General features: G+C 38.8%; 1 protein-coding gene across 4 annotated transcripts in view; it reads left to right on the top strand.

Moving 5' to 3' along the window:
- The window catches only part of LOC108665857, a 29,950-nt gene that overhangs the window by 5,199 nt on the left and 11,223 nt on the right, over window positions 1–13,528 (top strand). The window contains exon 1 of one of the 4 annotated variants that reach the window (XM_047885819.1): window positions 7,718–8,121. The exons of the other annotated variants lie outside the window; for them this stretch is intronic. Coding sequence (XP_047741775.1) covers window positions 7,943–8,121 — 179 coding nt within the window. The 5' untranslated portion in view covers window positions 7,718–7,942. Of the gene's footprint in view, window positions 1–7,717; window positions 8,122–13,528 lie in introns of those variants that run through there. 4 annotated transcript variants of the gene reach the window in all.

Consider the following 13,528-nt stretch of genomic DNA (forward strand, 5'->3'; position numbering starts at 1 on the left):
TTTTCTGCATGTCTGTATTGAGTGTGCTTCATTATGTCTAATTTGCTCCAGCTTTTCCGTATAGCTCTAAAACTCTTGTGATGTTAGTGTACTAGAATTATCAATTCTATCTCGTATTATGCATATTACGAGATAGATTTTATTATTCTGTTCTGGGAGTGTTAGGAAATAGATTTGTTTGCGTAGTAATCGAGTTTATATATTCTTGACATTTAGTCTTCTCTAGTGATTAGTTGCTAAGGATAAATGCGGTTAGGTTAGGCGCCTTCTTTGTTCTTTGCGATTTCAAAATGTTTTTTTATACATACGTTTCACATCCGGTGAGTAACCCCAGTTAAGTTTTACGCAGTTACAAGTAAAATACATAAATATAGTACATAAACAGTACAGCATATACATATATTTACAACGATATGCTGCTTTTCAGGCCCGCTTATTCCAACGCCTTCACATATCACTGGTATCCGGCATGCAAATTAGCACTCGAATTATTCTATTTATTATGCATGAAAATTAGCTCTCATGTGTTCTGTCTCATAATTTGAGGTCCCGTGTAAAGCTTTATGTCAGTGATCGAGGGTTTGAAAAATACCGTCCCACGGTCCCTGATCGATCTTCACACTCTTATGTGTGAATGTAAGTCCAGCGCTTCGTGCTGCATCCCGCTCATGCTGCCCTATAGCTTTGAGTAAACTCTACTTTGGGGCGGTGAGGCGTTGATCAATATTGTTGATCACAGCTGATCAATATTTTAGTTTTCGACAGGAGCATCAGGGCGCGAAAAGAGATGTCTGATTACCACCAGACCACCAGGCCTATCAGGTCTAGTACAGTTTAGTGTTCAATTTTCGAGACCCTGACCCAACAAGAAATTTGCTTGGCCAACGATCCATTTAAATCCTGCCGATGCCGCTCTCCACCGACTTTTAGAAGCTGAAGATTACAACAGCCGCAATTTAAACGCAAATTCTTCGATTTATTATTTTTGTATAGCCACTCCAATTAGTTTCTTGTGCTTCTCTGAATTAGTTATTAATGAACTAGTTTCTCTCGTATTTCTTAACGCAGTAATTAAGTCACTGCGTTTCACGATCTACAATCCATGCAACATTAACTTTATTAATGCGAGCATTCTTGAACGTCAGTGTCCTAATTTATTCAAAAGAGTAGGAATACAAATTGCATCTATCGCAAAAAGAGTAGGATTACAAATTGCATCTATCGAAAACCGGGTAATGATTTAAATATTCAAGCTAACGGAATTTAAAATGTTTCCTGCTCATAGATGTTCGAAAAGCAATAATTTTGTGGCACACACTCCTGCTGACACTCGAAAGGTTTATGAGCGCAATTGGTGCCGTCTGCCATCACAGCTGCAGTCCATACGCAGGAAGTATCTCAGTCAGAATGAATGTCGACCTAAAAATCGAATTACCTCTGTTTATTACCAATACCATGCTGTTAGAATTCTCCCTCTTATTTTCTGACCAAAATGTTTATATAATCTATCACAATCTGCATTTTCCTGAGAGAATACTCTAATAAATACGGTTGCGAGGGCGTATTATCGTGATTGTGTTCTGAGGGCCATGAGTCACTTATCTAGATCAACTTCTGAATTAAAAACAAAACATTCGTATATACTATATCACCAGATCACAGCGTCGCCTTCCCGACCGCTCCGAACTTGTCCTGCATCTGCTCAGTGCTAATGAAATTTGGTGTCACTCAGTGACCTCACGGTTCTCGGCAACGTTTATTTTTTTGCTTGCGTCTTTTACTCCAGGCTTAACTGAAACTGCGACTTTTTGCCTAAACCACATCTATCCAGTCTGTTGTGTTATGGAACTCTAAGGTTATCGTTATTGAAACTTTTATATACTATTTATTTCCGTATTCACTATAGAGGTCATGACGATCAGTCGCACGTGCATCTGTGCTATCATTTTTGTGCGTCACATCTGACGTGTAATATGACGTCATGCCTCATCGAAAGGTCTTGCTCTAGCCCAGTGTAAACGACCATATTTTAGGCTCTCTTGTGCATTGATTCATCCACCGAGAAAATACCTGGTTATATTTTATTCCAATAACGTTCGAAAGTTGGTGGATTCTGTCATTGTTATAACATCCACAGCTACTTGCGCAACTTGCATTGTATCTTTAATTCTGTATTGTGTTGAACCCTTTGCTGTTGAAATCATCGAATTATAGGTCGTAGTTTTGTTGACGCGATTCTTTTTTTCGTTTTGTTAACACGATTATTTTTTCGTTGTCGCTTGTATTCTGGTTTAACCTTCCCCCTCAGGAGGGTCTTCTGACGCGTGTCTGTGCTCGTCAGAAGCCCTGTGGGATTTCGCGCTCTTATATGGGGATTGTTCCTGAGCGCCCCATCGCTGAGCTCGCGGTGTCTGACTGCGGGTCTCAGTTGTAGGGTTAAGTTATTATGTAGGTAGGATTCCTTACATTAAGTTATTATGTAGGTAGAATTCCTTACATTTCCCTTCTCTGTCTCTATCGTGCGGGCGGCCGACGTCCCGTGTAAGCGACCTCTTGTTCGAGTGTCTTAGTTTCTGTTGCTTTTCACCTGTCCCTCCTTGTCATTTCCTCACATTGAGATGCTAACCCTGCTGCCTTCGAGCCAGCTTCAGCGGGCTGGACAATTGAGATCTTCCGCCCCTTGTGGGTGATGAATAATTTTTGATTTGAGAATATTTCGATAACTGAGACCTGCCACCTCTTTAGTGATGTTCATCTTCACTTTCGGTGCGAGATTGCTAAACAGCTGAAGCGTTAGTAAACATTTGGCCACTTAACTAACTGGTTTAACCTCAAGACGATTATGGCTCTCGGTCTAATTTCTGAGTCAGATTGTTTTCATAAACAACAGCATTTAGGATGCGAGCAAGGTATGAAATTAATACACTCATATTATTGCAAGTAAGGTATTTTAGTTTTTGCTGTGCATTGGAAAAACTGACAATCCTGTTTGTATGTCATCAGGTTAATTTCTTCTTATCTAATTTTTAAATTAACTGTGCAAACAGATGTGCTAACTATTCTAGAGAATTAATCTATGCTATGATTATTCACATGAATGTGGATAAAATGTTCGTGCCAAAAATTCACGAGGTTAATTATTTTTTAATTCGCTGTAAAAACGAAAGATATGATCTTCGTATGAAATGCAGAGCCTGACATCACTTGACCGGAGATATTTGCCCACGTTGCAGTAGCTGTGAAGTGAAACTCGACTTCGAGTACCTATATGATAAGTAACCAGTTCGATGAACTGTTACATATTCTCATGTTATTGTAGCAATACGGAAAATCTAACTACTCGTGAATTAACGGTCTTGGTAAAGAATGTTTAAATTATATTAAATTTTACAGAAAGTCTTTGTGTTTCAAAGTATAGCTTAAATATCCATGCTGACCAACCATTCTCGGTAGATCAACGAAAATTTCATGCAGAACACCAGGAAACAGTTCGGTTGCTATTATCCGTAATTATCCTGAATACAGTGCAAAATACAAATAATAACGTATAATAACGTTTCTTCAACCTTTTTTGACACATGATATGCATTTTGAACGAACAGAAATTCCTGTTGACTTGTGGTGCGTGTAGCTTGCAGTTGGTTGTGGGAATTACTGTTTCTTCTCCATCTATATCCTTAAAAAAGAGCTGTTCAAGAGAGGCCTTGTTTAGGTTGGCAAGCTGACATGTGTGCTTCTGTCAGTCGCAGCCATGACCGATCACATCGTCTGCCAAAAACTGACACTTCAGGGCTCGGAACTAACACTTTATGACCGTGACCATCGTCTTCCGTCTTATTCGTTTCCCACTTCTTCTATAAGCATGTAAAGTAACGCTCGTTTGTAAAACAATCGCAAATAGTTAATTCATTGCTGTAAAAACATTTTTGTTGCATTGAACGGTTATTATAAATGAAATATTTTTGTATGCCACCCTCAGCGTGAAACAAACGTGACTGGTGTTAGTTTCACATTTGACGGAGTGCGAAACATGCAGGTCGGCTTATAAAACATGCTGCGTTGCCAAAAAATTATGAGGAAATTTTTATACTGAACTTCATGAATAGTCAGTCTTGGGTCTTCCATCGTCCCTGATTCATTGTACTTACACCTGCAGCTTCGACTAGATAGTCATGGACAACGTTGATTCAAAACATTGAAAGGGTTTCGAAACTAGAATGTGTGCGTGAGCAGAGAGCAACGTATAGGCGACGTTCTTGGAAGAAATTCTATTGATTTTGTTATCATTGACTGTTGGGGAAAAACTTTATCTATGCCCGATGTGTGTGTGTGAAGCCGCAGATGCTTCTTCATTCAAAAACGGACTCATCTGACGAGAATGCTTAGAATTTTCTCGAATGAGATCGTTGTCACCTGACTATTTCTTGGCCAGGAAAAAAAGTAATACAATTCAATTAAGAGTGTTTGATTCGCTCTCATAGGTGTGATGCGTTTATTTCTATTAAAATTGACACAACTGCTACTCTATGATTAAATTTGCAGGCAGGATTATTTAAGCATGTGTGCAATAATTGCTTAAGAGTTACTTCCTGAACCGCCGGCAAACAATTTGAATTGACGTCTTCGCGGTCGACATTTTGTCACCCGAAATGATCACCAATACTGAAATCGTTGGAAAAGTTCTTCTATGCATTTGGCCAAAGTGCCAATTCGACATTGAAATTAATTTTCCTGTATAAAAATTCATCTGAAAATAGGTTACTTTAGGTCGTTGCAGTAAGACAGTTACTGAAACGGCACGGTTTTTGCATGTAGTACGTGTCAGTCGTGGCACCGCATGTAGGTGTGTAAGTAGGTGCAGTATGAGTTGTATGTATTATGCACGTGTACATGTTGACAACATGCCGAAACTGCATACAATTTTTCATCTTGTGATATTAACAGAAGTTTATGTCCAATGTCAACGATGTTGTGTAAATGAGTTTCATTTGATAGTGTACAATTTTTCTTAGGCTAACGAGTGATGCACGTTTGACTATGTTAACATAGCTCGTTTCTATGCAGATGTTCAAACATGCGCTTCATCACCCCCAGACGACATGTGTCTTATAGGTGTACAGAGCTGCTGTTGTTATCTTATATCATATATAACTTAACTGTTTATACAGATGGGCCGCCGCACTTCAGTGTTTCCTGACGCTGCTCTCCTATAAGCAGCTGCAGAAGAAAATTCTACCACACTGCCTTATTAAACTGTGGAAGCTAGTTCTAATGCTATGCGATAGAAATCACCTGTTCTATGCAAAATGCAATGTGCGGAATAATACTTTTCGGTTCGAAAGCATATAATTTACAATGGATATGAAAATTAAGGGTGGAATATCATCTGTGTTAGTATATTAAATTAATTTGATTGAAAGCCGCGCAATGCTTGCTAAAAGAAGAACTAACAAACATCAGACATGGTAGTGGTTTATTATCTAGGTGACTTGATAGAATATATAAACAATTAAACATGCTTGAATTTGAAATAATCGTTTTCGTATGAAACGGAAATGGCTGAAGAATATTTCACATTTTGTGATGCTATACTGGTACTGCGTTGGTGTGTGTAAGGCGAGAATATGCCAACGGTTTAGGGAAAGCATGTGGCGTTTGTGGTGGTGATGGTGGTGTATGCTAGACTTACGCCACGTATGGTCAACACCACCACCCGCATCACCACCACGGCCGGCATCATGTAGCTGATGCAAGAGTTTGCTTAATAGCCTGCTAGGAATATAGTGGAATTATCGGCACCTAATCAACCGCCTCTATTCGCTTCTTGCAAAGTCTAATCGCTTTCTCTGCTTCGTTTATTCGACTAATTAATCATGGACGTTGTGCGCTTTAATGAAAATCTACATACATTTCACCAACCGATGTCTCGTATGACCCTCGGAACAATGCACATAAGACATGCATGGCGTCGTCATGCATATATTTCATTGTACCAAATGCCTGTAATGCTTTCCTTTGATTTCGCTGAGTGTCTTTGGCCTTGTATGCTGCACGTTTACAGGTGTACAAATGCCTTGCCTGTGTTTAGGTATGTGAAGTCAAGTTTACGTTAATTCTAATCATTATGCAAGGTCATCCTGATAACAATAAATTCGATCTTGTTATCATGATGGTTTCAGTGTAATCTTAACGCAGTGAGGATGAAAGTATCAGCGAGTCGGCCAGTTGAACGCAATATAAATGGCTCGAGCGAAATTAAATTCCTTCTGTCATGGAAAATAGTACTGATATACTTTTTGACAGCGCCAGCAATCTATTTTGATGACAATTCCACTCTTTCTATAATTTCAAAGTATCTGCTACTAATGTTGGTCAACATTGTTTTGGTTCAGACGGCAGCACGCAGCATATCCTCGATCCTCGTCCTCGTATTCAGTGGCGCTCAGGGCGCCGTTGAGTGAGGTAGTGATGTGTGAACGCTGAACTTGAGATCGTTTTGGCGCCACAACCACCGGTGTGAATTTTTTTTTTCTGATAGACAAGCTTCTAATTAGGAACTCGTAAGCCAGCTTTTTTAGATGGGTGTCTAGTCCCGTTTTCCGAGATATGTTTTTGAATCATTTGCGTTCGCTTTCTGAAGTTATTTCATTGTATCATTCATTACCAATTTACATTATATTTGTATTATGAAATGTTTTTTTTACGTAAGCTCATCCCTTCTATGGATTGTAATCGTTAAAGGAATATTCAAGGATGTATTAGCGAGAGATACCTAACTTTGGTCAGAGCATCTGCATATAGAGCTCAAGTGTAGACATTGTGTAGTAAAATAGTATATACCTGTAGCCTTGTCCGCTGTAATTACTAGCGGTTGAACAAAATTTGCCTCTAGTGGATGTGTAACTATGAATGACAACTATGGTAGGTCACCAATAGGTCGAACTTGCGATCACCGTTTGGATGTTTGAAATTATGGATCCTGTCAGTGCACCGAGTGTTTACAAGGGAGTAGAATACCGCAAGTCTGTGCCGTGCATTCGGTAGTAAACCTCTGGTCACACGTCATATCAATTGACCAGGTGTAGTTTTTAATTTCAGAAATTAACTCTTCAGGAACTTCATGCGCGAGTTTTATATAGAGCTTTTATATTGTTACTTACAATCTATTCTTGCGCTATCTGCCTCATGATACACGCAAAATTTCGATGATTATTTTGATAGCTGTGGGGATGTTTTAATCTACAATCGGCTGTGATGAGTTCAAGAGTGAAGTGAAGATTGTAAAAAATGTAATTGAAAATGCAGTTGATTATTGTCAACAATGTCATCTATGTTTATCCGAACATTTTGTTCGCTGGGTGTCGCAGAACAATTAATATTCTGACCTGCGTAAATACTCTAACAGATTTTAAACGTCGTCACACGGCTTTTAATTTAAGTCGACGTCTCGTCGTTTCTGAACATCTCATTTGTTGTGAATTTTTAATGGTTGATCTATAGTGTCATATTTTTGTGAAAATTTATGAACTGTTCACCGAGGCACAAAAACACGTGTGAAAAACCGTACTGCGAGGCAAACAGCTCCAACGGTCATTTCTGTTGTTGTATGTGGCGCCTTGTCATTGATGAATTAAAATCGGAGTGGGCCGTGTATTCTGGGACACCTAAAAACCAATGTTATTTAAACTTTTTTCAGGTTGAGAAACTTTAGCTTAATATTCATAAAGATAAGCACAGGATGAAGATAAATCTCTTGTACATTGACTGAAGCTTTCTCGTATATCATATCATCTAAGCAATTGCGATTTCGTTGATGCGCACACCGAACTCACTTGTAAATTCTTGGGCAAAGCTCTGTAAGAATAAAGCGCGGTGAAAATAAAGCGCGCCAGAACTGTGGTGTAGTGCGCCGTCCCTGAGTTATCTGACCGAGCCGCTTGCTATGCTCTTGTCAAAGTGTGGACAGAATGCGACGTTTTGCATGAAGAGAGCGCGACGCGCGGGCAGTCGGGGCGTGCGGTCGCTCCCGTACCTGCAGGAGCAACGGGCCTGGGGGACAGCCTTCTTGCAAGGACTTGGCACCGCAGCCTTCGACTTGGGGGTCATCATCATTATATTTTAGTGAGTAGTACTCGTATGTGTCGTAAGCACCATTATGTTTTATTGAGTGAAACCTTATGTCTGAGAGCATCGTAATGTTGTAATTAGTGAAAAGCCTATACTGTGGAGCAACGTATTATTGTAGTGAGTGTAACACGTGTGTTGTAGAGTATGATAATATCTGTGGTGAGGTGACCCCTGACTTAATAATTTCTTAGTAACATAATGAGTGATAACATAATATTTCATTCGTATAACCCAGTTCGCTCGTTGTGATGTAAAGAATAACTACGGCTCTGTCTCAGCACTCGGTTAATTATATATCGGAAAACAGTGGAACATCTAGTTCCTAAGTAAAAGTCGGAAAATAACTGCTGTGGACAGTTCACGTCGCATTTCTTATGTTAATAATAGCTCGCGAAGCTGTCAAGCAAGACACAAGCTCTGCCGCCCTGCCCACTCGTATGTATGCTACCGCTGTTGTCCACATACACGGCGTCTCTGCAGCTCCCAGGGCCTCTTTAGAGCTTGCCAAGGTCACGCTTGCACTGCGTCTTTAGTTGTGGTGTGCAGCATCCAATGTCGGGATCTCGTCTCAGATCACCTTGGCAACATGGACAACACCAACTTTGTTGACAAAAATGGAGATTTTTTTTCACTGGCTGGTTGCTCAAGAGGTTTACCTTGAACATAACCTGCGTTAACCGATACAAGTTGATGCGGGCGAATGCGTCCTCTGGTCGCTAATGCCATTCTTAGCTAAATGAGTAGATTATATTTACTTCAGACAATCGAATCTTAATTTAATTTGGTTTGTGTATATATAGTCTATAGAATGATAGAGTAGCATTAGTCTCCCTCTTTTGTGCACGCTCAAATAAATTCAGACCAAATTGGGAGTGTCTTTGAGTTTTCTAAATCTGCATTCCCGTAATGTTAAGAATTACAGCAGGTTTGAGTAGTAACATTACGAGTAGTAATGTTTAATTAGAGTAGTAACATTACGTAACATTACAGCGGCAAGCACGGTTTTGGCCGCATATTGACTGCTGAACTCCTGCCTCACTCTTGGCTACTCCGTTCTCGTCTTGTCTGTACGATGAATGGAGTACAAACAACAGAAGAAAATCCTGCTCGAATAACAAAATAGAACAATATACGCAATAAGTTATATTACAACCCAATAACGAACGTATGTGCAATCCAATAACATTTTGTATGTGCTTGCGTTGTTCACTGAAGGCAAAAATTTTTATCATTTGTATTGGGAACCGAGCCCAAAGTTGTGTAATTGACTAGTTGTACTGTCGTTATGGATGATTTTGCCTTGCAGAGGATATGGGATGCTTACATGCATCAAACGCAAGGTCGCGAAAAAATGCACCTGCATGTGAAGGTTTTTTTTTTTTGTCGGTCAATACTCACTTCGTTAATGCAGTAGAAACGACGACTATTGAAATTCCAATAATATTTTGAAATACGTAATTATGTTCTACCTGTATATGCATGCAAGACTTCCTTCAGTAATAAATAAATTGAAATATTCGGATTTTTGATGGATCGACGTTCAAAGTTTTACTTGGCGCTGGTGGAGAATTCTGTATTTTTTTGTCATCTCACAAGAACGTGAACGAGCGTGACTCGTTATTGTGGTTTCTGTGAAGGGCTCCCCCTGCTTTGCCAAGCGTTCTCTTTCGCAATTGACATTGTTAAAAGCTCGCGGTCTTTTGTGACACTAGTTCGTTTGCACGCTTCGTTGATTTAAGTCTTACACCAAGCACGTGACGTCTCCTCGGCGTTGTCTGCATTCTCTTCTGCAAGAATGCAGTTCATGTGCATTCTTCTCTGCAATTCTACTCTAAAATTCACGATCATGCAATTCTACTCTAAATTCTAGCTTTTTTGCTCAGCGGTCGTTTTTTTCTGTTTTCCAGTTCATATTTCACAATTTCTGCACCGCATTTGACGGGTCTATTTTTTATGTAATTGCTTTATCAGGTGATCAAAGCCTGTTGCACGCAGCGCTCTGCCAATTCTCGCGCACTTTCTGTGGGGGAATTTTTGTCCTCCGAAAAGTTATCGGCCCTGACGACCGATTCGGCCATGTCAGTCAAGCTCTACTGATTTTTTTGTTGGTTCGCTCCATTAAACTCGAATTTGTTGGCATTTATTGTATTCAACTTTGGTGGTGTGTGTCTACTAATCATTCGTGATTTTGTTAATACGAGTTGTATTGAGAGACCTATTAATTTCCCATATATTGGTTGTTATTGACTTAATAGTAATTTTTATGACACAAGAGTGTGTCTTTAAAAATATGACTTTTTGTTAGTTCTTTGACTGAGGACGCATCTGGTTTGTCTTGGTTTGCGCCAGCGCCACAACCTGTCTTAGATAACAAAAATTCTTAACTTCTTACTGCATTTATATCTCTCTTATTGGACATCAACTCAGTTCAGTCTCGTTGTGCTTTGTCGCTCGAAATATTTTTCCGTACTGATTTGCTCCTAGTGTTATTAACTGCTATCTATCCTATTTGATTTTAGCACTCTAAATAAATTATGTTGTACGTTTATTTTAAAGTGGCAGAATCACGGCAACTTTCACTCGTTGATAGCTCAAATAACACCGGAAAAGCACAAAAATTTATTTATTTAAGATTAAATAAATTATTTGTATTGAAAATTTTAATATGTACCTGCTAATATTTGAAAGTGCACTAGAAATTTCGACCGCATTGCATCCTTTGCATTCTAACGTAAATCACAGCTGCAAAATAAGGAGATCGTGACGGGAAAATCCGTCACGTGAGTTGTTGCGACACTCAACACATGCAGCGGCAGTGCAGCTGTGGCGACACCTGTGTACACTGGACGCAGTTAGCGGGCATGTGGCGCCACGATATGGCTTCGCGATGCCCACACATGCTCGTGACATTTTGTCATTTTTTATAAAAATTGATTTCGTTATACTCATGCGCATTGATTATACTCGTGCAATAAGATACTTCAAGGCATCATTTTTTCATCGTATTAGTTTGACTGGTTTCCTTTTGCGATACGGTTCTGAAAACATAAATTACGTTACTACTTTTTTTATCGTAAAATTTGTACGTTTGTTCCGTTTTGATTGTTGTATTCATGTATAGTACTCTTTTGAAATTAATGTTTGGCTCAATACTATAGTCTCTGGAAACGACTCGATCATGTTGGGGTGTTATAAACCTTATATACGGTTTATTGTCCTTACTTCAAATTTGCACGTCTTCTTGCGTAATTCATTCCGGGTTCCGGCGTTGTTGATTGTAAAAGCCATGTGAGATGAGTTCGCATATCTACGATGCTTAACTTTTACGGATTAAATTCGACGAATATTGGCTGAAAAATTTTGTGAAACCGTCATGAATTTTGTACACTTGTCCCCTGAGCTACGAAATGTTTTGGCGCGAGTATTTAAGTCTAATGTATTACCTGAAACATGTTAATATTCAGTAGAATCATTTGAATGAGAATTTCATTATTGGTTTCCATTGAAAATATTCTGGTAGCATTTAATTCATAGGTCTTGCTTATCCCTGATCAGCTGAATGTGATTACCAGCCAATCTCATCATCAATGAATTCATTAGTTATTCACTCAGTCATCGATCAATGGCGGTATGCAGATTTTCTCAACTCAGTCGAATATTCCAACATTATCGAATAACGAACTGTGTTTTCACGAGGTTTCTTGGCTGGCCAATTGTCCTCCTGATTTTAAGCCAATATTCTATAACAGATACGTCGATGACACCTTTCTAATTTTTAAACATATTTTTGTGCTTTCAATTGTACTAATTTGTGACTTTCTATGTAAATTATAGATTCTACGAACTGACGATGGAGCTGGACTCCGAAACGTTTTCCATAAAGATATGAACATTTGTGGTTTAATCCTTGCTTTTAAATTTTTGGTTAATATGCGATTTAAGCAAATAAGTGACATCAATTCTTTAGAACGAACTATGTATTGCAAAGCTCATTTTCTCAAGAATGTTTAATTTTCTAGGATTGTCGAATAGCGAACTATGTATTGCAGAGCCTGTTGCCAGCTGAATTGAAAGTTGTGCTGGTTATCTGTTTTAATCTTTTATTCTCATATTGTGATCACGGAACGTTTAATTGGCTCGATCCTGTAACGCCGCGCTCTGCCAAACCCACCGCCGGCCTCACTCACAGCCTGGCTATCTTGTTTTGATGCTTCTTAGCTATGATTGTGTCTATAGTAAAGATTACACAACGACTCGGTGCGTGTTACCTCTACGACGTAAATTTGCTTTAAGTGCGTATCGAGCAGTTCTCGTTTACACTCATTCGAAAATATCGCAGCCATTTATTTCGATACTGGTCTGTTACAAGGTTGCGTGACCTATACGTTGTTTGCAAAGTATGCACATCAGAAAGATGACAGCGTAAAGGGTTTTCAACAGAATCGCTCAGGTATGCAGCATACGAATTTATTTTTTTGGTCACTCAGATATCTGCACATTGCAAGCCACACGTGCTGGACGCAAGTGAGACACACACTTGTACGATCTATTTGGTCATATTACGTAGACCGTATCCATATGTGCTGAGCGCGACTGATGTAAAAGCTTTATAGGAAGTGACAACATGTTTGCACCTTATTTTAATAACTCAATAAAAGTATTCTGTTGAAACGTTCTGCTTTTCGTGTTCTCGTGACACAACCAATTATATTTTATAAATTTTTATACTTATACATTCTCATATCATTAGAAATTTTCACATATGCACGTTGTTTTAATTGCACAATACAACCTTATCATGCTATGTGAGATTGCATAAACTACCGCTATACGTGATTGCATAAACTACCACTAATAGGATTAATTGGAAAATACCGTGCCCTGTTCGTTCAATTACCAAGTTTCATTCCACTAGTCACATACTTTCCAGGTGTAGATTCTTCGATTATCTAGCCTCTATGCCTTTTAATCGCCTATAAAATGATGTTTATTTTATACCATAGCTATATCAGTATATATTATATAATTATACATAATATAATTATTATAAATTATAATTGTCTCTAGATGCTTCTTATCCAACGGTGTGGTCTTCCCTGCAACGCCATGCACCGAGTGGGAAAAAGCTCCAAATGAATGTCCTTGTCTTGATAATCCTGCGTACAAATATGCTATGGTGATGCAGCATGTAATCAACCTTGTCGTCCTTACCACTAAATAGTTTGATTTTTAGTTTCACTATTGATACTACAAACATTTTATTTATGCTAAAAGCAATTAATCTGGCAAAAGCTGGGATTTATGATTTGAATGCTTGTGCCTTATGGCCTAACTATCTGCTTATTATATATTTCTTTTCATATATACGTGCCGTGAAAAGTAATCAGCAGATTAGTTTATA

The sequence above is a fragment of the Hyalella azteca genome, unplaced genomic scaffold (genome assembly GCF_000764305.2).
Source record: "Hyalella azteca isolate HAZT.00-mixed unplaced genomic scaffold, Hazt_2.0.2 contig3147, whole genome shotgun sequence".
In the NCBI taxonomy this organism is placed as follows: Eukaryota; Metazoa; Arthropoda; class Malacostraca; order Amphipoda; family Hyalellidae; genus Hyalella; species Hyalella azteca.